The following is a 23636-nucleotide window of genomic DNA, read 5'->3' as shown; positions in this document are numbered from 1 at the left end:
CTGTACCCGCACACTATCCCCCCCGATATTCCCCCCTACCCGTCCGTCCCCATCCCCACTCACCCATTCACCACCCTCTCCCCTCCCACCCCCTCCGGTCCCATCCCTAGGTCCATGGAACTGGATTAAGTCCAATCATTAGAATATCCAGAGACAAGCAAGGTAGCTTGCGTCCCTCCAGGAAGTCTGTGAAAGAAACCCTGCCAACAGTCCTCATATAACTGATCCCTTGTACGATGTCCCGAAATGCTGACCAAATGCTCCATTTGCAGCTCTAAAGTCATCCTGGCGGCCCAAGCCGCCTCAGTAGGCGCACCCTGTGGTTCCACCCATACCGAAAGTATGGTCCTACACGCCAACAGCATCGCCAATCGGGCAAATTTAGCTTTACTAAGTGGGCAGGGGTTCACGGCGTACAATGGGTGTGTAGTCAGTGCCCGCACTCCACAGCGGGTGGGAAGCCCAGTGCATTGAGAAATGGTCTGCATCACCTGGCTCCAAAAGGGAGAAACCGTCGGGCACAGGAGGAGCCTGTGTACCAAGGTCCCCTCTTCCCCACCACATCTGATACAAAGCGGGGTGTCTGTAAACCCCATCTGAAATCTCCTGACATCATCATAGTAAGACATATGTAAAATACGAAACTGCAATTCCCGAAGCCCTAGGTCTGGATTTTGGGTGTGCAGGGACTGAAACCAGCGTTTCACTTGCTCCGGAGTCACAGTGTCTTGCAATACGGCAGACCATCGGGAAGCTAAAACCGTTAGATGTTCAAGCCGTTTATAGCCCTCACACAGTCGTTTCCAGCTCTTGATCGAGTTGTGCACACTAAGAGCGTCCGATACTGTAGTGGCAAAAAGGGATTCTGCAGCCACATCTGCCACGGTCCAACGAAAAGTCTGAAGGTAATGGCGCGCCTGTAGATATCCAAAAAAATGCTTTGACGATAGGTGATGTGTACTGTGCAAAGTTTGAAAGTCCAGGAGCTCATGAGTGTCGGGATTGAAGAAGTGATATAGATATTCCACACCCTTAGAGGCCCAACACTGAAAAACGCCACGACAGTCCCGCCCGGGGCGAAAGTCCAGGTTACCCAGGAGCGGTGTCAGCAGTGAGGAAAGCCCCTTCAACCCAGTCAGCTGTCGCAGCCAGCGCCAGGCTTTGATACATGGGGACAGCAGGCACCATTCCCTTTCTAATAATTCCCAACATTCTGTTTGCTTTTTTGACTGCCGCAGCACACTAAACCGACGATTTCAATGTGTTATCCACTATGACGCCTAGATCTCTTTCTTGGGATGTAGGACCTAATATGGAACCTAACATTGTGTAACTATAGCATGGGTTATTTTTCCCTATATGCATCACCTTGCACTTATCCACATTAAATTTCATCTGCCATTTGGATGCCCAATTTTACAGTCTCACAAGGTCTTCCTGCAATTTATCACAATCTGCTTGTGATTTAACTACTCTGAACAATTTTGTGTCATCTGCAAATTTGATTATCTCACTCGTCGTATTTCTTTCCAGATCATTTATAAATATATTGAACAGTAAGGGTCCCAATACAGATCCCTGAGGCACTCCACTGTCCACTCCCTCCACTGAGAAAATTCTCCATTTAATCCTACTCTCTGTTTCCTGTCTTTTAGCCAGTTTGCAATCCACGAAAGGACATCGCCACCTATCCCATGACTTTTTACTTTTCCTAGAAGCCTCTCATGAGGAACTTTGTCAAACGCCTTCTGAAAATCCAAGTATACTACATCTACCGATTCACCTTTATCCACATGTTTATTAACTCCTTCAAAAAAGTGAAGCAGATTTGTGAGGCAAGACTTGCCTTGGGTAAAGCCATGTTGACTTTGTTCTATTAAAAGAGTTAAGAGCGAGCAGCAGCACTTAGGATTGATGCGGATAATACTGGTTATTTTGTTAAAGAGGGTAATCCCTGAGGCAGGTTTAGCCTAAACATCTTATTATTCTGCTGCTGTTCCTCTGCTTTTTGAAACTGAAGGAATAATTTTAAGAAGGAATTGAAGTAATAAGCTTGGTTTATTTAAATATGAATGCAATTAAGTGTCTACTGGGACCGAAATACAATTGCAAAGAAGAGGATATAAACAATGCTAAAAGCAAAGGTTGACAAATAAGGATGGTAGTGATAGATGAGATATATGCCATGCCATGTCACTTTTGAAGCCAACAAAAATGTAAAACTGATTTGAAATAAAAATATATTGATGGTCTTCTCACTTCCTGATGTGTTTTAGATTTTGCATTTTGTGGAAATTTTGACTCCAATTTAAAGCTTAACTGTAATATTTAATGATTGTACAGATGATTAAATCACTGATGTCATTCTTTCCAATTTTAATTGCTTATTAGCCATATACAATAGTAATAAAGCACTTTCAGCCTTGCATTTCAAAGGATTATTGCAGGTCTATGGTAACATGGCATAAGGCCAACAGTATGTCATAATTAATCACATGGCCTGTTGCACACAGCATTATACTTAAATTTGTTTCATTTGGAAACATTATTGCTTTTCACATATATTTTAATCTATTCTTTGCACACAGGGAGCAGTCTCACACATTTCATGTTATGCTTCTCTAGAGCACATGTAGAGTGGAAATGTTTCCTAGCTGGAAAAAATTCTTCTTAAAACTTGTCTAAACAACCAGACAGGCACCCTGTCCTTTTCCAGTGGTTACTGCTATGTTGCTTCAAATGTAATGATAATTTTGAGCATTATTCACTTTCTTAATAAAAACAAATAAAATTTACCACACAAAACTGATTAGAGAAATTTCATCCTTAAAACCTTCAGCTGCCTTTCATGATGAAGAAAAACAGTTTTAATTAAGATCAGCACTTGTAATTACTTTACATCCACCCACTTGCTCGGTAATAGCTGATGGCACTTTGGTGGTGTATCTCAACAGAAATGCTGTGCCTGACATATTCAACGAAGCTTGCAAAGCTCTGCTATTTGGAGAAGTACATTTCCATAAACCCTATTTATAGCTTTATTCTGCTGAAAAGTGTTACCAGCTGTCAGTGCCACAGAAAACAAAACAGCAATTTAGTCCAAAGTGGCAATGTGCAGCAGCTGTTTTCTACATGTTATCATCCAGAACTAGCATGTGCTCTAAATAAAAGCATTTTCTTCCAAGCAATACGGGAGCAATTTTCAAAGGGATTTCTGCAGGGAAAATGGAGGAAAAATCCCCTTGAAAACTGATCCATCCTCTACCCCTAGGGAAAAGTACATGCAATATCTGCAGCATGCATGCTTTTCACCCCCACAGGGAAAAGGGGCAACTCTGGGGGCAAGGACAGTGAAGTAGACACTGGGATTTCATTTTGCATCTGTAAAGCACACAGAGTAGATTCCACAGAGCACCAGCCCACCAAAGCATTTTCAAAGAGAGACTCAATGGTAAATATTAAAATTGACCTCATTACTTTCAGTGTACTGCATTGTTTTCAATATTATTCAATAGTATTGCGTGTTACTTTCTTAGCATCTTAATGCCTTCCACCAACAAATAAAAAAGAAAAAAAAGAACTAGAAATGAGTGGGTTTGGTCCCATACTGAATGTCACCATATTTTGCAGGCAATGAAGTGTTATCACCTATGTATACTGATATTCTTCCTTACCTACCTCCAAGTACTTTGGTTAGCTCTTTTTAACATAGGAAGGGTAATTTTATGACTACCCATCAATTTTCCTTCTAGTTTTTAAGAACATAAGATATGCCATACTGGGTCAGACCAAGGGTCCATCAAGCCCAGTATCCTGTTTCCAACAGTAGCCAATCCAAGGCTCTGCGCGCAAAAATGTTCTTTTGTGCAATTTGTTTTATAAGCAGAGTTCAAATTTATGCACTACAAGTCAGTAGAATACAAATATTTGGATTTTTCGTGCACACTATGTTTTGCTGTGTGTGTGTAATTTATGACCTGTGTGCGTGTTCTCGCTTAGAGGGAATAATGCTACCCACATAGGGCTAAAGTCTGTGGATACTTTTTAATCTGCAGACTTTAGCTCGAAGTTTCAAAGCAAATTTATGCACATAAATCTGCTTTGAAAATTTACGTTTGCAGCGTATGTGTGGGCATGCATCACAAAGCTATACCTGCGCCTGAACATTTGCAGCTTTGTACATGCAGATTTAGGTGTACTTTTGAAAATGTAAAAGTAGGCACGTAAATCCTTTTCCTGCCCCCAATTCCACTCCCGGAATGCCTCTTGCGGCCATGCACAAATGTGTGAAATTGGGTTTTGCAAATAGTTGTGTGCATAGGCCCCTGGATGATTTTCAAAAGGCAATTTGCATGCATAAAACAGATTTATGCACATTTTTGGACATTTATTGTCCAAAATCAATATAATGGATTTTACCATTATTATGACTATAAAATTTTGTGAAACAGTATGAAAATAAATACCCAAAACACCTAGCCCACAAAATATATAGTAACAAAAAAAGTAGGTGAAATGCTCAAAAACACTAGTTAAACTGGTATCATAAAAACCTGTGATTTAACACTCAAAGGCACATAGCCTCAAACGAGTGAAGAAACAGGTATGAGAATAATCATATACCAGCATGTGGCAATACTTGTTTTTCAAATGTATTTAACAATTTCTGTTTCTGCTTAGGTCTTATGATTTCACAAGCATTCTGCTGTCCAGTATTCACAGTGACCAAGCCCAACCTTCAGAAAATTCACAGAACCAGATTCAAACCTTTCTGCTCAGGTTAGGTTTAGGGCATAAATTTAAGTACTGAAATCAGTCAATCAGCTTGGCCAATCTGGTCTCTGCTATCATATAACAACTTCCTCTATAAGAGAGATAACACATGAGGAAGAAATGTTTCAGTCAGCCTAGACTGTATTTACATGAGCAACCATCCTAAAATGCTTCTCATCCCCACATCACTCTTCCTATTATTAGCCTCTTATACCTTCTTGCTGAAGAAATTACTACTAACCTGTTAAAGGAAAGAATTATTGTTTGGAGTCCGATCACTGCTTCTAGTTCATCAGGAAGTGCAATCAAAGAGTTGTTTCTAAATTATAAAATAAAGTAGACATTTTATAATGTTTTTAGATATGAATACAATACAAGATGTAGGGTTTAATTTACTAAAGCTTTCCTCCTATTCCATAATGAGAAAAAGCAGCTAAATAAAACTAGAGAATATTACATAAACCAAAATACAAAATATATCAAAGCCAGCATAATTATTGCTATTTAAAACAGAAAGGAAGCATTTAGAGATGTCTAAGTTATGGTAAACTGTTCTGCCACAAGTAGAATACCATGGTGTACTGCTACACAAATTAGTATAAGCTGAGAGGAGAAAAGAAGGAACTTAAGTTTGAAACATACTGAAAATGATGTGGCATGAGTACAAACACATGCTTCCCTCCTAGTCAAACACTATCTGATCCCACAGGTCCAAGTCATTAAAGTTCTTCTTCCCTTAGATCACAATCAGACATTTAAGAGAAGCAGAGTGTAAAGAAATGCTTTTAGGTTTACAATTAAGAAGCATAATTCTCTATGGAGAAGATTCTGTTCACTTTTGCTGTTACTTTAGATTCTTATAACTAGGTTAGGTTGAGTCTGACAGCTGGGTTCTACAGATTTCAAAGACAGACAGGCTCACTCTAAGACAGCACCTCCAGGACCTCCCCCCCCCAACAGATCTGATTTTCAAGGTAACCAAAAATACATTGGAACCCCCTTTGTTCCTATTTTTTGTCCTGTTTTATTGTTAATATTTTCTTATGTGAATTCTTGAGCAGCTAGAGCAGTGGCCTTGCCCTAAGGAGAACAGGGATTAGTTTAAGTTGGGCATTTAGATCACCACTGATGTATTTTTAGATTGATGTATTCTGCATTTTGATGTATTAAACTTTACTATTATACTTATTGTATTATTATTATTGCTTTTTGGAGGGCAGTATAGAAAGGTAACATAAATGGTAAGGGATGGAGGTTGAAGAGGAGAGACGCTTTAAGCATTTTAATGGATGCACATCATTGCAGCATGATTACATATTGCAAATTCTTCTTTTCAGTATTGCTTTTGGCTCTCAAAATATTTCCTGCAGAAAGCAATGGCTGCTGAGTGTCACTAAAGCCTGTTATTCTATTCAGGCATACAAAGTTGAACATGCCATAGCAAAATGGTAATCATTTGAGACTTGTATAGCTGCTTTTTTTTTATGCAATTGGGTAATCAATTTGCTACAACAGCCGCAGTTTCAGAAATGATGTGTCATTCTAAGATCACTAAGTATAATGTAGATTGACAGGCATTACACACAGTCAATAAATGAGGTAGGTATGTAACCAGAAAATTAGGCTGTTTCAAATTGGAAGTTTTGCTTTATTCAAAAGAGGCTCCAACAAAGACAGCAGTTCAAACAGTGTGCTGTCCTCCTATAGGGGATCTTGTTTCGCTGGGGCTGCACACTGTTTGAACTGCTGTCTTTGTTGGAGCCTCTTTTGAATAAAGCAAAACTTCCAATTTGAAACCTTGAAACAGCCTAATTTTCTGGTTACAAACTTACCACATTCGTTCTAAGATTTCTACATTATAGCACACAGCTGAAATAAAATATCTGGAAAGTACATTTGTTTCTATCAAAAAAAACACCAACAGAAACAAAATACGTGACCATATTAATTACCTCAAATCCAAATGTATCATTTTCTGAAGCATGCAAAGTTCCAAGGAAAGAGACCTGAGCTTATTGAAACCTAGGTTCACATCGCATGCTGTATCCTTCAATTCCACAATCCTGTCACATAATGAAAATATGAAATATAAATATTCCAATGAGACTAGAAACAAATTAATTGAAACTTAGGAAATACATTAAGATATGTTTTTTTATCCAGGCTTTTAACTATTTTATTTTAAAAATATTTATATAATGCCTTTTGATCCTAAGACCAATCAAAGTGGTGTACATTCAGTAAAGAAATATATTATAATGTTAAGATACAAATAAAATACATATAAAAATAGAACAAGACCACCTATACTTTAAGCTATCAAAATTGCAGCCTCCTGTATAACTATTTATTTTAAATAAACTACCACCACCCACTACCAGTTCACAAATACAAACAGCCATGCCTTTAACTTTTTACGAAATTTCAAATAATCCAGTTCTTGTCGGATGTCCAGAGGTAGTCTATTCCACAATGTAGGGGCCAATACACACACACACACACACAAAAAAACAAACCCACCCTTCATCTAACAAACCCACTTCATATTACTTTAAACATAGGAATTTTAAGAAGGCCTGGCAAGAATGCAAACTTCTACAAGGATACCATTCCAGTTTTTTGCACAAATAGTCAGGGCCCACTCCTCTTACTTTAAACACCATTTTGAGTACCTTAAAGTGTGTTCATGCTTCTATAGGGACCCAGTGCAAGATGCTCATCATTTACATTGAAGTTCTTCTAGAACAGTTCAATAATGGTTTTGCCACCACATTTTGAGCAACTTTCAATTTATGAAGCAACCATTGTGATTACCCCTCAAACAGCCCATTACAATAATCTAGATGTGATACAAGAGAATGAATAACCAATTTAAATTTCTTTAAATCCAAAACAGGGCGAATTTTCTGTAACATTCTCAAATTTCTAAACACTATGGGCCGGATTTTCAAAAGGTTACGCATGCCGGGCCTATTTTCAAAAGGCCGGGGGACACGCGTAAGTCTTACTTCAGCCCTAGGGCTGAAGTAAGTTTTGGAATAGAAGCTAAAAAAAGAAAAAGTAGGGGGGGAAGGAAAGTTCCTTCCGAGGCTGCTCCAATTTCGGAGCGGCCTGGGGGGGAACAGGGGAAGGCAGCACCCCCTTGCACGTGCCGACCCCCGATTTTATAACATGCGCGCGTCTGCTATAAAATCGCGTGTCCATGTGTGCGCGCCCGCGCAGGTTTAAAAATCTACCCTTATCTGAATTGTTTTAGACATCTGTGCTTCACCCTCCACTCAAACTTCACACTTTCTGCACAATTGGTACCTTAATTGATCCCACTACAATACTTGAGAGATCTCTCTATATTTAACACCCCCACCATCAATACCTCTGTTTTTGCAGTATTCAAAATCTCTCAAATTTTTTTTAATATACTGCACACAGATATGAGACCTAACTGGAGCGGTGTACAACAATACCAAATTATCAAACAATATAATTTTTAAAAAATCTACACAGCCCCTGTAAACCCTGACCCCATCCTTCATACCAGATTGCCTTATTCTGTGCAGCCATTCAACTATTGCTGACAATTTATCTACTTTCTGAAGGGCTCCTTCCATGTCCTTGCTCAATAAAACCACCAACTCTATATTATCGAGATACAAATATCCCTTCAAACCTAATAACCCCTCCTCCCTACAAAAGGTTCTAAAGAAATATTGAATAGCAGGAGTAGATAAGTAGATAGTAGCAGAAAGTAGATAATAAATTGTCCCCACATTCAAAACTCAGTTTTGGAAAAGATCCCCTTAACCAGTAACTGATAGGAATTACCTAACAAAAATGAGGCAATCCATTGCAGTGTCTTCCCCCACATATGTATAATTGTAAATCTCTCTAACAAAATTGCATGATTTATAAAATTGATGACAACTCTAGCAGGGAATTTGTACTATTTGTTGATATCCTGTTTAGAACTGAGTTTTTATTAATGTTATGTTTGTCATTTTGATTGTTGTTTATGGTGTATGAATTTGTTATTTTTACCCTATGTACTGTGTGTTATTTTATCTGTACACTTATGATTGTTGAGAAAACTTTAAATTCATACAAACCTTTCAAAAGATTTTGATTCTCTCTTAGGCTTTCTGTACAGCAGAACTAATTTACTAACCTTCTTACAAAAGCAAGATAATTTGGGAACTCTTCCATGGAAATTGCTATATGTGGCAGTTCTATAATCTTGTGGATAGAGTGCGTAACTCCAAACTGCAGAACTGAATGCAGTGTTTAAACATACCTTCACCTCCCTCCAAAAATCAATGATGAAATTAGTACATATTTGGGTATTCCAGCAATGCAAATTATACAAAAATTACTTTCCACTGGGGATCTCAGAGGGTGGGAGTTTATACTTTTCATTTTTTTGCTTTGAATGAAGTTTTTTTTTTGTTTTTTTTAACTTACTCATTTTTTTGTAATTTTTGTGTGCATCTGAGTGTGCCCATTCATATTCTATCTATATGCATTTTCTGCTTGTGATTACATCTATGTCCAAAAAATAGTAATTTAGATTAATTTTTTCCATTTGCAGGACAAAAAGTCATGGCTAGCATGTGTTATACTCAAATGCAGTATCATTTTACAATCCACATTTTAACTGGCCATAATCCTTATAATAAACACTGATTGTACAACTGGCATTGTACATGCTTTGGGTATCCTTACGTTCAGTTCTCAAAGCTACATAAACAGACTACTATCAGAGAGCAGAGAAGATGACCTACAATTAATTTTATTGCCTGGGCTTCTATTAGCAAAATAAGCTTTAGCTCAAATTTTCTACTTCCATATTGAAGGTACAACATATCCATTTTGTAACTTTGGGCTCATATGATACAGTGTACACAGTTGTATTAAGGAATGCAACTCCAATATTGCTCTCTGCTTCAACAGCAGTGGGAAAAAGGGAATTGGATTCAGACAGCAACCAATGAGGACCCCGACTTTTATGGTTTGGGGAACAGACAGACATGGGGGTAACTTGCTGATGCGGCACTTACTACCCTTAAAGGTAAAATTTTAAGACCCGCATGCGTTCCCAGCGCATGCAGACGGAGACGGAACTTCCTAACCTCCCTAACCTGCCTCCCTTTTCCCCACTACTAGCCCCGACCCTTAAAACCCTGCTGCCTACCCTAGGTTTTTTGTTTTAAAACTTACCTGCTCTCTGGAGCAGCAGCAACTTGCGTGGGCTAGTCGGCTCCTGGCGCGTGCTGTCCTGGGCCACCCTTGCCCTGCCACACCCAGACTCCGCCTCCAGCCCATCCCTTTTTCACAAGCCCTTTCTTCTGCATATACAGGCAGATACGCGCATGGCTGCGGGCTTTTTAAAATCCCCGCGGCGAGCGCATGTCCCATCCTCGTGCGTATCTGCCCATTTTGGCGCAAATAGGCCTTTTAAAATTCGGCCTTTAATCACTAAGCCTGATACTTTTGATGCACCTCTAACATTGCTCTCTGCTTTCATGGCAACGGTTAAGGGAAATTGGATTCAAAAGCATCTGAGGGCCCTGACTTTTAGGGTCTGGGAAACTGATAAGCATGGGGGTAACGAGCACAGTGCAGTAGATACTGGCATAAGTTTGCTGGGCAGACTGGGTGGATCATTTGGTCTCTTTCTGCCATCATTTCCATGTTTCTATGAATTTATAGATATAACTTTTTTGTAATCATAATTTTAACTAATTCTAAATGTCTATTTTTAATCTTTTCTTCTCCAACTTTGTTTTTTTGCTCTAGTGCTGAAATATTTCTACTTTTTTTTTGTTTGGATAAACCAGTCATAAGAGCAGTAAACAACGTTTTCTCGTGATATTCTGATGTCATAGGACACTGCAAGAAGATAGAGAAGATGTGCATCAGGGCTGGCCCTGTGACTTGGCAAAAACGTAGATTGAAGGCTCCTATCAGATGGAGCTAATGCACTTGGATACAGGTGAGAGGTGGTGACTGCCAACAGAGAATTGACTCCTGCAAATTCAATAGCAGTACTGTGGGAGGGAGCTCAATCTTAGAGGTTCCTTATCTAGCTTTCAGCTAGCAAAAAGAATCTGTGGTCACTTGAGTCACGTATATGTTAATGAGGCAGAAGGTCAAAGATGCAAACTGAAAGTTTCTCCCAGACATTGAAAAATGTAAAATTAAATAAAATGTCTATGCTATACATTTTTCTTTGATGCTGAAATCACCACCTTTGAATCTTAAATACTTTGTGGTAAACAAGAAGTATGTAAAATTGAAAATGCATCATGACAGAGGTGTGTGATATCTTCTGATCAGAAAGAGGAACTGCCATAGTTAAAACCACAGCCCCAAGTTTCCTGAACCAACTCAGGAGTAGATTCTGCAGCAAAGTTCTGATATTCTGAGGCAATTTATATAAATTTAAATTATTTTGTACAATAAGAATAATTTTCAAAGCCATTTACGCATATAAAATAATTTTATGCATGAAAAGGGTTGTTCCAAAATTGACCCAGGCTTAGCATGTGTAAAAGTACACACATAACCCTGTTTCTTTATGTACTCTAACGCACATTGAGGAAAGGCTTTCAAGGGTGGAGTCAAAACTTACATGCATATTTTTTGGTTTTAAGAGGTATGCACCTGCCTGATGGTGTTTATTTGATGTTTTCATCAGTCATTGCTTTTTATTGTTGATATTGTTTTGCTAATAATTATTATGTATGTGCTTGTGTTCCTCACAGATTTAATGATCAGCGGGTTATAAATTTTATAAATAAATAAATGCAAGTAACTGTGTGTATATTCGACCAATTATCTGAGTATTTTCAAAGCAAGTGTGTAAATCAGTGTACAGTGCACATGCAAACTTTACTGCTATGCAAGCTGTTTAAAATTTATCCTCTATATGTCATCAATTTATTTTGCATCATAAAAATAAAGTGGTTTTCCAACCTTGCCTTGTTTCTGAATAATTTTGGGAGTTTTATGGCACAGGAATTTCAGGCATCAGTGCTGGGGAGGAAAGGAAGAAAATATCTCAGGTATGGGAAGAGAGGAAGGGAGGATTGGGTATAGGTAGGTAAGAAGAGAGGGAGAGATGACTGGGATGGGTACGAGAGAAGGGGAAAATTCTGAGAATTTAGAGGAGAGGGAGGAATATGAAGAGAGGAGAAGGAGATGTCCCCTCTCCAGCTCCAGTCCTGATCCCCCTCACATTCCTACTCTCTTACTTTCCCCATCTCTGGTCCTTACCCCCTTCTCTTTTCCCCTTTCCCTCCCTTCCTGTGCCCATACACATATACAACCATTCACCTTTCCCATAACTCCCGTTTACAGACATCCTGATCCCCTCAGACTTTTTCACACACCAGCTTCCCCAGCCCCTCTTTAATACACCTCCCCAGACTACCTATTTAATAACCCCAACATCGTTCACACAACCCTCCCACCCAAATCCCCCCCAAGCTGATCTAGCAATAGAAAGAGTAAGAGAGTAGCATCTCTACAGCTAAATTTTTCAAAGCATGTTCAAAGCAGCAGTCAGGCCCCGCAGCAGAGTATGACAACACAATCCAAGGTGATAATGCTCTCCTCCTCCTCACATTAGATCAGTGTAGAAGGGGAGAAAAATTGGTTGGGAGAGCTTTTGCATCTCCAACCCAGTTCAGCCCAGAGTGACCTGCGGCAGTTCATCAGGGACCAGCAAATTGCAGCTTTTGGCCCTTCCTGCTGAATCGCAGGAGACCTGAGCCCTGGTTAAAACTATATGTAATAAATAGTTAACACAAACAAATACAAAAGGCATATGACCCACCTCCTAGGAACCTCTGTTAGCTGATTCTTGCTGAAGTTTACTGTGGTGATTGGGGTATTTCCTACTGAGTTAAATATTTCATCTGGAATTGATATGGCCTGTTTTTCACTAGGTAAAAAAAAAAAAAAAAAAAAAAAGAAGATTCTCAATAATTTATACTTCTTTAAGCATAGGATTGTGATTTTGATAACTACATTCACAGCTTAAAAACTGTTAATGCACACTAAGGGTTGCAGATCTCACATAGAAGTTTATAAAATTATAAGTGGGGTGGAATGTGTATATTTATATTCTGCTTTTCATGCATTGCAAAACTCATTATATTCAGGTACTGCAAGTATTTCCCTATACCCAGAGGGGCGGATTTTCAGAGCCCTGCTCGCCTAAATCCGCCCAAAACCGGGCGGATTTAAGCGAGCAGGGCCCTGCGCGCAGGTGAGCCTATTTTACATAGGCTCACCGGCGCGCGCAGAGTCCCGGGACTCGCGCAAGTCCCGGGGTTCTCCGAGGGGGGCGTGTCGGGGGCGGGCCCGGTCGTCGCGGCGTTTAGGGGGCGTGTCGACAGCGTTTTGGGGGCAGGTACGGGGGCGTGGCTACGGCCCGGGGCGGTCCGGGGGCGTGGCCGCGCCCTCCGTACCCGTCCCCAGGTCGCGTCCCGGCGCGCAAGAGGCCCGCTGGTGCGCGGGGATTTACGCCTCCCTCTGGGAGGTGTAAATCCCCCAACAAAGGTAAGGAGGGGGCTTAGACAGGGCCGGGTGGGTGGGTTAGGTAGGGGAAGGGAGGGGAAGGTGAGGGGAGGGCAAAAGGAAGTTCCCTCCGAGGCCGCTCCGATTTCGGAGCGGCCTTGGAGGGAACGGGGATAGGCTGCGCGGCTCGGCGCGCACCGGCTATACAAAATAGATAGCCTTGCGCACGCCGATCCCGGATTTTAGCGGATATGCGCGGCTCCGCGCGTATCTACTAAAATCCAGCGTACTTTTGTTTGCGCCTGGAGCGCCAACAAAAGTACGCCTATGCGCGCTATTTGAAAATCTACCCCAGAGAGTTTACAATCTAGCAGCCTGATTTACTAAGGCTCTTCTCCCATTCTGTGTCTATGGGGAAAAATAGTAAATGAGGCCCTAAATTTGTACCAGAGGCAACGAAGAGGGAAGTGACTTGCCTAAGGTCAAAAGGAGTGGCAGTAAGATTTGAACCATTGCTTCCTTGGCTCATAGTCCACTGTTCTAACCACTAGGTTACTCCTCCACTAAATAAAAGATGGTTATTTAAAATAAAATACCATGAAACTAAAACCTGCAAATTCAAAACAAATTATTTAAAGTACTTTTTTCATTTAAAGCATAACCAATCTGTGGAATCTATTGCCAGAGGTCATGGTGAAAGTGACTAGCATAGCAAGGTTTAAAAAAAGATTTGGACAAATTCCTAGAGGAAAAGTCCATAAAACATTATTAGTCAAGTAGACTAGAGAAAGCCACTGCCATCCCTGGGAGTGGCTAACAAGAAACAGATCTACCAGATATTTGTGACCTGAACTGATCACAGTTAGAGAAAGGATGCTGGACACAATGGACCTTGGTTTGACCCAGCATGACATGTCTTATATTTTTATGACAGCTGTTTTTGTATCTCAGTGAGGTCTGATTGTGAAAAACACACACATCCCATTCAATCCTCTCATTCCCAAATCATACAGAATTTACATGGCATCTTATACCACAGGGGGCCAATGAACAGATGTATAAGAAAAACAAAATTCAGCTATCAAAAGTCCACACAGGACAATTATAAATATGATAGAGAGATGGAAGGCCTACCACTTGCATATATGCTGTGTACAAGAAGATATGACAGAATAAACATTCTTCTCTCGTCTTTTCCATTAGTTTGAAATCCTCCTTTAATACCTAATTTCTTCTATTTTCTGGCTGTTCATACTTCTGTCTTGCCACACAAAATGTAAAAACTTACAAACAAGACAAACATTTTTAATATTTACACAAGTTTCACGTGCATCTTCCATCTGTTTCAAAACAAATCTTCAGTATTCAATTTCCTATGCTCAAAGAATGGCTTTAAAAGACTTGGGGGACATTCTTTTCGAGTTGGTGTACAATCTGACTCAGATTTATGAAGAAGTTTCTCAGGCAAGAGAAGAGGATGAACTCATCATCATAGCTTTATTTGTAATTTAGTTGATATGGGGTAATTTTCAGGAAGCTCACATAGCTGTGAAATACATGTGTACAACTTTATAACTAATTTTGAAAGGAAAATTACACCAGTCACTGTCCTTTGCAAGTGGACTACAAGGTGTACCCATAGACTTTACAGTTGCAATTTGTGCAGGCAAAACGTTTCAGGAAAATAATTAATGTAGATGAATTACTTTGGCTCTATGTTAAGCAGTGGGTGGAGTTTAAGACTCTCCTAATGAATTTCAAAATATTATAATGTGATAGCCTGGCTAATTTACTTTTTTGGTACGAGCCAACACGTAACTTGAGATCTCTAAGTTCTTGCTTCAGGTGCCCCCAGTTAAACAGGCCCGACTATCCCAAACACACAATTGTGCTTTCTCAGTCCAGGACCTCATTGTATGGAATGCCCTCCCTGAATCAGTACAGGCTACAAAAGACATTTACTTCTGAAAGAAGGTAGAGTGTACTTTTTCAAGCAGCACACCATGATTCCGAATATTAGTTCTTGTAACAATGCAGATGTTAGTAGTTATATTTTATTTAATTTTAAATGAATGTTTTCTATTTTATTTTTATTGTAATTTATGTAAAGAAGATTTACTTTGTAATCCACATAGCACAAGTCCAATATATGCAGAATATAAGTATCTATAAATAAAGTAAATGTGATCTCCCAACCCAACCTTTTCCCCATCTTCATGAATTCCTCCCTCACTCCAGCTAAACGTATGCAAGCTGTGAAAGCTTTTATGTACTTTTAGCCAACCAGAGGAAGGCACTTAAGATCAAAGTTTCATGAATAAACTGCCATCTACCCAAGTAAATGACTTTGAAAATTGACCTCAAAACGGTTATTTGGAAGGGCTACTATATAGACCTATAACTGATTTAAGTGCACATATGGAAGGAAATAAAAATATATATAGCTTTAATACAAACCTACCTATAGTCTAACACTTTTAATGTCATTATGGCGTGCATATTGACCCTGGACTCACTTGGCAGGGTCATGGCAGTAGTGGAAGGCTCACCATTCTTGTCAGTTGCATCCTCTAGAACAACACAAAAATCAAATAAGATAAAGCTAAGTTGCTCATTTGCAACAGGTGTTCTCCATAGACAGCAGGATAAATCAGCGACACAAGTAAGGGATGTCATCTGACAGAACCATGAGGGAAAAGCTTTCTATGAGCTTAAAAAGACAGAAGTCTTTCTGAGCATGATCAGTCATGTGTCTCCTCAGCCTTTGTAGCAAAAACTGACCTTCAGCTCTAATATAACAGTGTATGAAGTGTCAGGCAGGGTCAATCCAAAGGACCATCGAACCCAGGATCCTGTCTCTGACAGTGGTCAAAATGGATCTTTAGGAAGTACCTGGAAGATCCCAAAAAGTAGACCCATTTCTAGATGCCCACTTCCAGGGATAAGTGGTGGCATTCTCCAAGTCTATCTGGCTACTAATTGTTTATGGATGTTTTTTCCAGGAAATTATCCAAAACCTTTTTAAAAACTCAGACCATTATACTATCTCTTCTGTTATTGGATGCGCTCATAACTAGATTTATATTGATTTAAGTTTGTTTTAATTTGCTTTGTATTGTTGTTTGTTTCTAATTTAAGGAATGTTTTAATCTATGGATATTTTTTTGGAACCAGCCTTGATTGCTGGGAGAGTGCAGAAAATAAATCCTGTAAAATAGATAAATACATAAATGCCTTGACCACATCCTCTAGTAACAAATTCCATAGCTTAATTGTGCATTGAGTGAAAAACTACTTTCATCAGTTTGTTTTAAATCTGCTGGTATAAGGACTAGAGGACATTCCAGGAAACTATCTGAAAAGATAAATAACTGTTCTCTATTTATCTGTTCCACTCCACTCATGATTTAACAACCTTCTATCAGCTCCTCTTAGTTAGCTCTTCTCCAAGCTGAAGAGCCCTAACTTGCTTAACCTTTCTTCACAAGGGGGCATCCCCTTTATCATTTTTCTTGACCTTCTCTGGGCCTTTTCTAGTTATATTATATCTCTTGAGATAGTGACCAGAAGAGAACATAGTACTCAAGTTGCGGTCACATCATAGATTTTTACAGAGGCATTATGATATTCCCAGTTTTGTGCTGCATTCCTTTTTTAATATTCTGTAACATTCTATTTGTTTTTTTATCCATAACTGCATGCTGAACTGAGGATTTTACAATGGCACTAAGATCCTTTTCCTGGGTGGTGACTCCTAATATGGAACCCAGCATTGTGTACCTGTAGTTAGGATTATTTTCCGCCATGTGCATCATTTTACACTTGTCCACATTAAATTTAATCTGCCATTTAGATAGATGGATAAAAGATCAGGTGGCTGTCCTGCATATGTCTTCTGAGGATGCAGCATGAAAATGTGCGAAGAAAGTTGCAGTAGCTCTGACTTAATAGGACTTTAGGTTGAAGAAGTCTTTATTGATCATAACAGCAAGATATAACTCAGATAAACAAGCTGAATGAGCTCTCATTTACTGAGCATCCCTGTTTGATCAGGTTTTAGGTGACAAACAGTTGTGAATACTCTCTGTAAGAGTTTTGTTCTTTGAAAATAAAATAAAGCTGTTATACAATCGAAAGTATGAAAAGCTTCTTCACCTTTACTGGCGTATGTGCTTAAAAAAATATAGGTAAAACAATGGTTTGGTTTACCCACTTTTGGTAGAAATTTAAGAAGAGTTTTTAAAACTGCTCTGTTATAGGAAATTTGAGTGTAAGGCAAGCCGGATATTAAACTTGTAGTTGCTTAATCTTCTGACAGACTTAACTGCTATTAAAAATAAAACTGTCCAACAAAGGAATATTAGGTAATCAACACTACATTTAGATCACAAGATATTGAAGGCTTTTTATGAAATTGGCAACAGTATACACTGGGAAACTGAAGATCTTTAAAAGTTTCATGTTATGTTGGCATGGCACAAATATGAATTCTGACAGTCTGTTTTCAAACCTGAGTCAGATAGGCTAAAAAGGTATTGCAGTAAGGAAAGAACAAGACAGTTATGAGATCTTCTTGTAGAGACATTTTTGGATGCCAGAAAAACCTTGTCCACTCTAGAAAGCAATTGCATTAGATGCCAGGTTGCTTTTAACATCCATGCAATCAATTAGATCCAACGACTGATGGTTGGGATAGAATAGATTCCCCAAGTTCTGCATGATCGGAGATGAAAAGATTTGTTTTTTTGATGGATGTTGAACAGCTATAAAATGCAGCCATGGAAACCAAACTTGGAAAAGCCAAAAAGGGGCTATTTAAAACATTTGATCTTTTACCATTCTTAACTTTTGAATTGTTTTGGGTATCAGCAGAACTGGGGGGAAGGTATTGAGCAGGCCTTGATTCCACAGAGTTGAGATGTGTGCTGCCAGACTCCATTCCATTGATACAAAAACATTTATGACCAGACTGCTCCAAATTTGAAAAAGTTCTTGTGCTATTCTATTGTCTAATAACCATTTGTGTAACTGCAACTGGCAACAGTCTACTGACTGATTTTCTTTCCCCAGGAGGTAGACCACTTGGGAAATTGCTCAATTTCAAATCTTGCAGATCTCTGACTAACGTTGAAAGAGCTTGGCCCTCTGTTTGTTGATTCAGTACATTGTAATTTGGTTGTCTGTTTAGATTAAGACCATCTTGTTCTTTAGCCAGGGACTGAAAATGTTGAGAGCATGAAAGTTGTGCCAAGCTCTAGGTGATTTTATGAAGAAATTTCTCCCTTGGAGACCATGTTCCTTGAGAAGATAGGTTGCTGAAATAAGCTGCTCAACCTTTAAAGGAGGTATCTGTGGTTACTGTTCCCTGAAATGGAAGTTAATGGAAATAATGACCTCCATGTAGGTTGGAAGGGTTTAGCCACCAAATTAAAGCATCATTAAGAGCTATGGATATGTACACACAGAGAGCAGTTAAAATGCTGGTTCCGGGCACCCTTGCCAAGGAGAGCTGCACCGCAAGGAAGCGAGGGCGAACGGGACTGGAAGCTGGTGAGCCGAAAGAGCTGTCTCCCGCCCCCTTGACGTCATCTGGAGTGGACGCCTGCTGTGCCTACTTAAAGACCTGCACAGCGGTGCGCAGTCATCGGTGCACTGCTGAAGCCGCGCGCCAAAGGGGCGCGCCCCTGGGGAAAATTTTGAGGAGAAAGTTTTCTGCATCTCAGATGGGAAAAAAAAGAAAGATGAAGATGGTAACATCTACTCCCGTTGCTAAAGAACTGAAAGGCCTGATGGATACTCATCTAGTGCGAAGGGCGAGTCAGACCTCTAGGGAGGTTTTTCAAGATACATCTTTGTCGTCGGGGGCTACAGCTAGTCCTGCCCATGACCAGATATCCAATAGTTCTCCTAGAAGCGAAGGGGTAAATGTTTTAAATACCCCTAGCTTAAGGGAGGTGTTAACAGCTTATGACGGAGAGAAGTAGTCTCTAGAGATGGTTGCAGTTGATAATGAAGTGGTGGAGGGGGATATGACTGAACCTGAAAATATCTCTCTAGTAGACATCTGGAAAGCGATTACAAACATGGAGAGGAGGTTGTCCCAATCCATGACCCAATCCACAATTTTCTCTAATGAGATTAAGGGGAAAATGGACGACCACGGGAAAAGAATAGAATAAATTGAAGCCACAAGTGCAGCTTTGAACACTCAGATCACATCTTTACAAGCAACAGGGACTACCTTCATAAAAGACACTGATAATATATAAAAATTTGGAGGGATTGGAAAATAATATGCGTAGAAAAAAAACTTACATTTTTTAAATTTTCCTTATACAAGATTATCAGCGCAAGGATTATTTAAAAAAATATATAAAAGAGATATTGTGTATCCCTAATGAACTACTTACCTCAAAGATATATTATATATATATACCTAATTCTAGGAGAGAAGGTGTAGCCCCAGAAGGTAGGATAGATGTATTAGCTATTAATAGTCCAAACTTAACATCTTTTTTTAGAGGCTTTACCACAGAACAAAAGTTTTTTGTTCTGTGGTAAATTAGTCCAAGTTTTCCCAGATGTGTCAAGGAATACACAGTTGAGGAGAAAACAATTTCTTTTGCTGAGGTAGAGAGTGTTGGCCCTTGGGGCCACATTCTTCCTCAAATTTCCTTGTATTACACTTCAAAAAAGCAAGTTTGTATTACTTGAACCTGCTCACCTGGAGGTATTCCTGTCTGATAAAGGTGGATGAGGGAATTGTAATAGCTTGTATGGATAAATGAATACTGGTTATTAAGTAAGTGTCTGCATAAGTTTATAAAGAGTTATGATTATTGCTTAAATATTTTTCTTTATGATATGGCTTCCCATAATGTGGACTTAATTATTGGAAATGCATATTTTCTTTTTACTTTTATGTTAAATTTACCTTGAAATTTACTGCTATGATATCCAAATTTGCTTACTTGCTTTTTCATTGTAAAATGTATGAGAAATTTAATAAAGTATAAATAAAAAAAAATGCTGGTTCCATTGAAGTTTTAGATGCCAATTATCTGGTCTTATGGCAAGACAAGCGAACAGTGCAACATGGACTGTTGCTGCCATATGCCCCAACATTTTCATAAAGAGGTAATGATTTGTTGCTGTCGTGATGGCATTAGGATTATGGACTTCAAAATATTTACTTTACATTGAGGAAGAATGGTTCTTTTGTATTGTGTCTAGACAGGCTCCCATACAATCTATGCCCTGAAATGGCTCAAAACTGGACTTTTAGACATTGATGATGAATCCTATGCACTGACGTTTCATCGTACAAAGTTTGGACATAATAGCCTGTAGAAGGATCTGGCCTAATATGAGCTATTCATCCATGGAGGGAAGACAAATATATTTGTTTCACCTCAGATGAGCAACAACTGCAAGGCATTTTGTAAAAATTATGGGAGCTGCTGAAAGGCCAAGCAGGAATACACAATAATGATAGAATTGTTTATCACAAATTGCAGAAATTTCCTGTGAATGAAACATGGGTGTAAGCATCCTTGAGATCTAGGGTGGATAACTAGTTAATCTGTAATTGAGGAAGAACTATACTTAAAGAGTTCATCCTGAAATGTTCCTATTTCAGATGCTTGTTAAGATTTCTAAATTCGAAAATGGGAAATAATTTCCTGGACCTCTTTGGGTTTAGGAAATATTTGGTGCAAAAATGCATGTTCCCTTCCTGAATTGGAACTTGTTCTACTGCATTGGCTGAGAAAAGGGCTGATAGTTCTTCTTGCAGAATTATTATTTGTTTGGCCAGAGGAAGGTAATCTTTGGAGGATTGTTTAGGTAAGCTTTGAAATTTAATCAGTATCCCTGATGCTGATCTTTAGTACTCAATCTGTTGTTATCAAAGACCATGAAATGCTAGGAGTCTTGCTCCCAGCTGTTCAAATTTAATGGATTTTTGTGCAATATTTTAGACAAAAATTCTAGTTAGGTTTGGATTAGAAGAGCTGCAAACATTTAGTTTGCACTCTGTCTGAGCTGTTGCTATAGCTGAGAGCAAGAACACTGAAAAAGATAAGTTTATTTTCTCCTTGAGTAGAAATAATCTTCTATAGCAGTAAGGTTACTGCTTTCTAGAAGTAAAAGGCTGTTCCATTGTTGCTGCCGATAAAGGTAAGAAGAATAGCCCAATGATCCTTTCGATCTATTGTTTCTTTTATTTTCTCACCAAAAGGATTGTCTTCTAACATAGAAATAGGAAGGCAAAACAAAACAAAACAAAAAACCCCCCCACACATATGGCCTATCTAGTCTGCCCATCCATACCAACTGCTCAGCTGTACAATCCCTACCACACCTTCAGAGATCTTCTGTGCTTGTCCCATGCTTTCTTGAATGCAGATACTGTCCTTGTCTTCAACATATCCATTGGGAAGCTGTTCCACGTGTCCACCATCTTTCTAAAATATTTCCTTAACTCATGAGTCTACCCCCTTTCATACTCATCCTGTAGCTCATCTTTCCAGAGCCTTTTTCTGTTGAAAAAGGGCAGCCTCCTATGCACTGATACCTTGGAGGTACTTAAATGTCTCTATCATGTCTTCTCCATCTCCTAGGGTATACATTTTTAAGCCTGTCCCCTAATATTTTACAACAGAGACCACCGATCATTTTGGGGCTACTCTCCAAACAAACTCTATGCAGTTTATATTCTTTTGAAGGTGTGGTTTCCAGAAATATACACAGTATTCCAAATGAGGTCTCACCAGGGACTTATGCAGGGGCAATATTGTTTCCCTTTTTCTGCTTTCCATTCCTCTCTCTATGCACCCAATCATCTTTCTGGCTTTTGATGTCACCTTCTCCAGCTCGAAATGATCAGATATAATTGGAATATCTTTTTAGTTGTGTTTGGCTAACGAGGACGGATCTTTGCCATGAGAGACACTGAAATGTGTTTTTGATCTCTCTGCCTTTTCAAAGAAAATTCTACCATCACTGACTGAGAATGTTGAACCTTATGTCCTGGTCAAGACATACTTGATATTCAGTTTTCTTGATACTGGCAATGTTGTCAAGGGTATGTGCCATACTCTGGTTTGAAGTTCATGTAACAGCCTATGTATTGGCACTGCTATAACCTGTTTTGGAGATTCATTAAACTTAAATAAGCCAATATATCTTCTCTAAGCTAAGGCTCGATGTAAAATGAATATCCTTGGCCATTTTCTGAAGAAAAGGGGGATAAAAATCTTCAGGAGGCGACATGAAGGAACAAATGGTAAGCCTGTTGAGTCTGTTACTTGACTGAAATAGAGGCATAGATGAAGACATACTCTTCCTGTGAATCATAAAGTATTATGAGAGGTTTCTTCTGATGACGTTCTGTACCTGGATGAATCATGGGACTTAGGTTGCAATACATCTTGTCTGTTGTGATAGGGAGGAACAGTAGATTGACTTTCTATTTTGATTGCATGGAAGATAACTGTTCCAAAGGCAGAGGTGGTGACAATTGACACTTTTTTAGACACAAATTGTATTCACATCTCTTCATAATGCAACAATTTTCAGAAGTGGGGAATATAGTTGATGAACTGTCAGATTCAGGAACCAAAATTGGTAAGTTTGGTGCAGATTGGCCTTTTATAAATGTTTCTGCTTCAAGAAAAGATCCTCGGCACCAAGAAGACTTTTGCGCTGAAGATGGCGTTATGTGTTTACTCATGAACTGTGCCGAGAACTTTTTGACACCAAGGCAAAATTCTGCTAAAGGGGATGGTCACTGTGTAGGATTTGTTTGTTGGCACAGAGTATGCCAAGTATTCTCATTTCCATCTTGGCTTCCACGTCAAGACTTACCTGAGTCTTGGCTCCAACACCTTTTTTGTCAAATGTGATGGCCCCTGTGCCAAAGAATATTTCCAATTAATTACTCAGGTAGACAGCTATGGAGAGTCAAGATAATCCTTCAGCTTAATGTAATATTTGGCTGGTCACGTGGAGGTCCGCCACTTCACCCAGATGCCATACCTCGTCCCATGCGTCAGGGACAGAGCCAGCCTTGATTTTCCTCCAGGTCCACGCGCGCCGGTCTATGAAGGCCCCTTTACGGGAATTCTCCGACGCAGTGTCTCCTGGTGATGTCACATGGCTAGGTATTTAAATCCCACACAAACTCTTCTCTGTGCCTCAGTAACAGGTCCTCCTGCCTTGCAGGATGTGTTGCTACTTCCTGTGCCGTGTCTTGCTGTCCCCTGTGCCTACCTTGTTATCCTGTCTTGCCTTGCCTTGTTCGTGCCTCTGCCCTGCCTCCGTTGCCTTGCCCTATCTACCTAGCC

General features: G+C 39.4%; 1 protein-coding gene across 4 annotated transcripts in view; it reads right to left on the bottom strand.

The window, feature by feature from the left end:
* LRRC40 (leucine rich repeat containing 40) overlaps positions 1-23636 on the bottom strand; it is a 123462-nt gene that overhangs the window by 37782 nt on the left and 62044 nt on the right. For all 4 annotated transcript variants that reach the window (XM_029618371.1, XM_029618372.1, XM_029618369.1 and 1 more), the window contains exons 10-13: positions 15752-15860; positions 12605-12712; positions 6726-6836; positions 5015-5092 (exon numbers count right to left, since the gene is read on the bottom strand). In XM_029618371.1, coding sequence (XP_029474231.1) covers positions 5015-5092; positions 6726-6836; positions 12605-12712; positions 15752-15860 — 406 coding nt within the window. The remainder of the gene's footprint in view (positions 1-5014; positions 5093-6725; positions 6837-12604; positions 12713-15751; positions 15861-23636) is intronic.

This window comes from Rhinatrema bivittatum, chromosome 10, assembly GCF_901001135.1.
Source record: "Rhinatrema bivittatum chromosome 10, aRhiBiv1.1, whole genome shotgun sequence".
Taxonomy (NCBI): domain Eukaryota; kingdom Metazoa; phylum Chordata; class Amphibia; order Gymnophiona; family Rhinatrematidae; genus Rhinatrema; species Rhinatrema bivittatum.
This window is presented reverse-complemented; position numbering and strand designations above follow the sequence as displayed.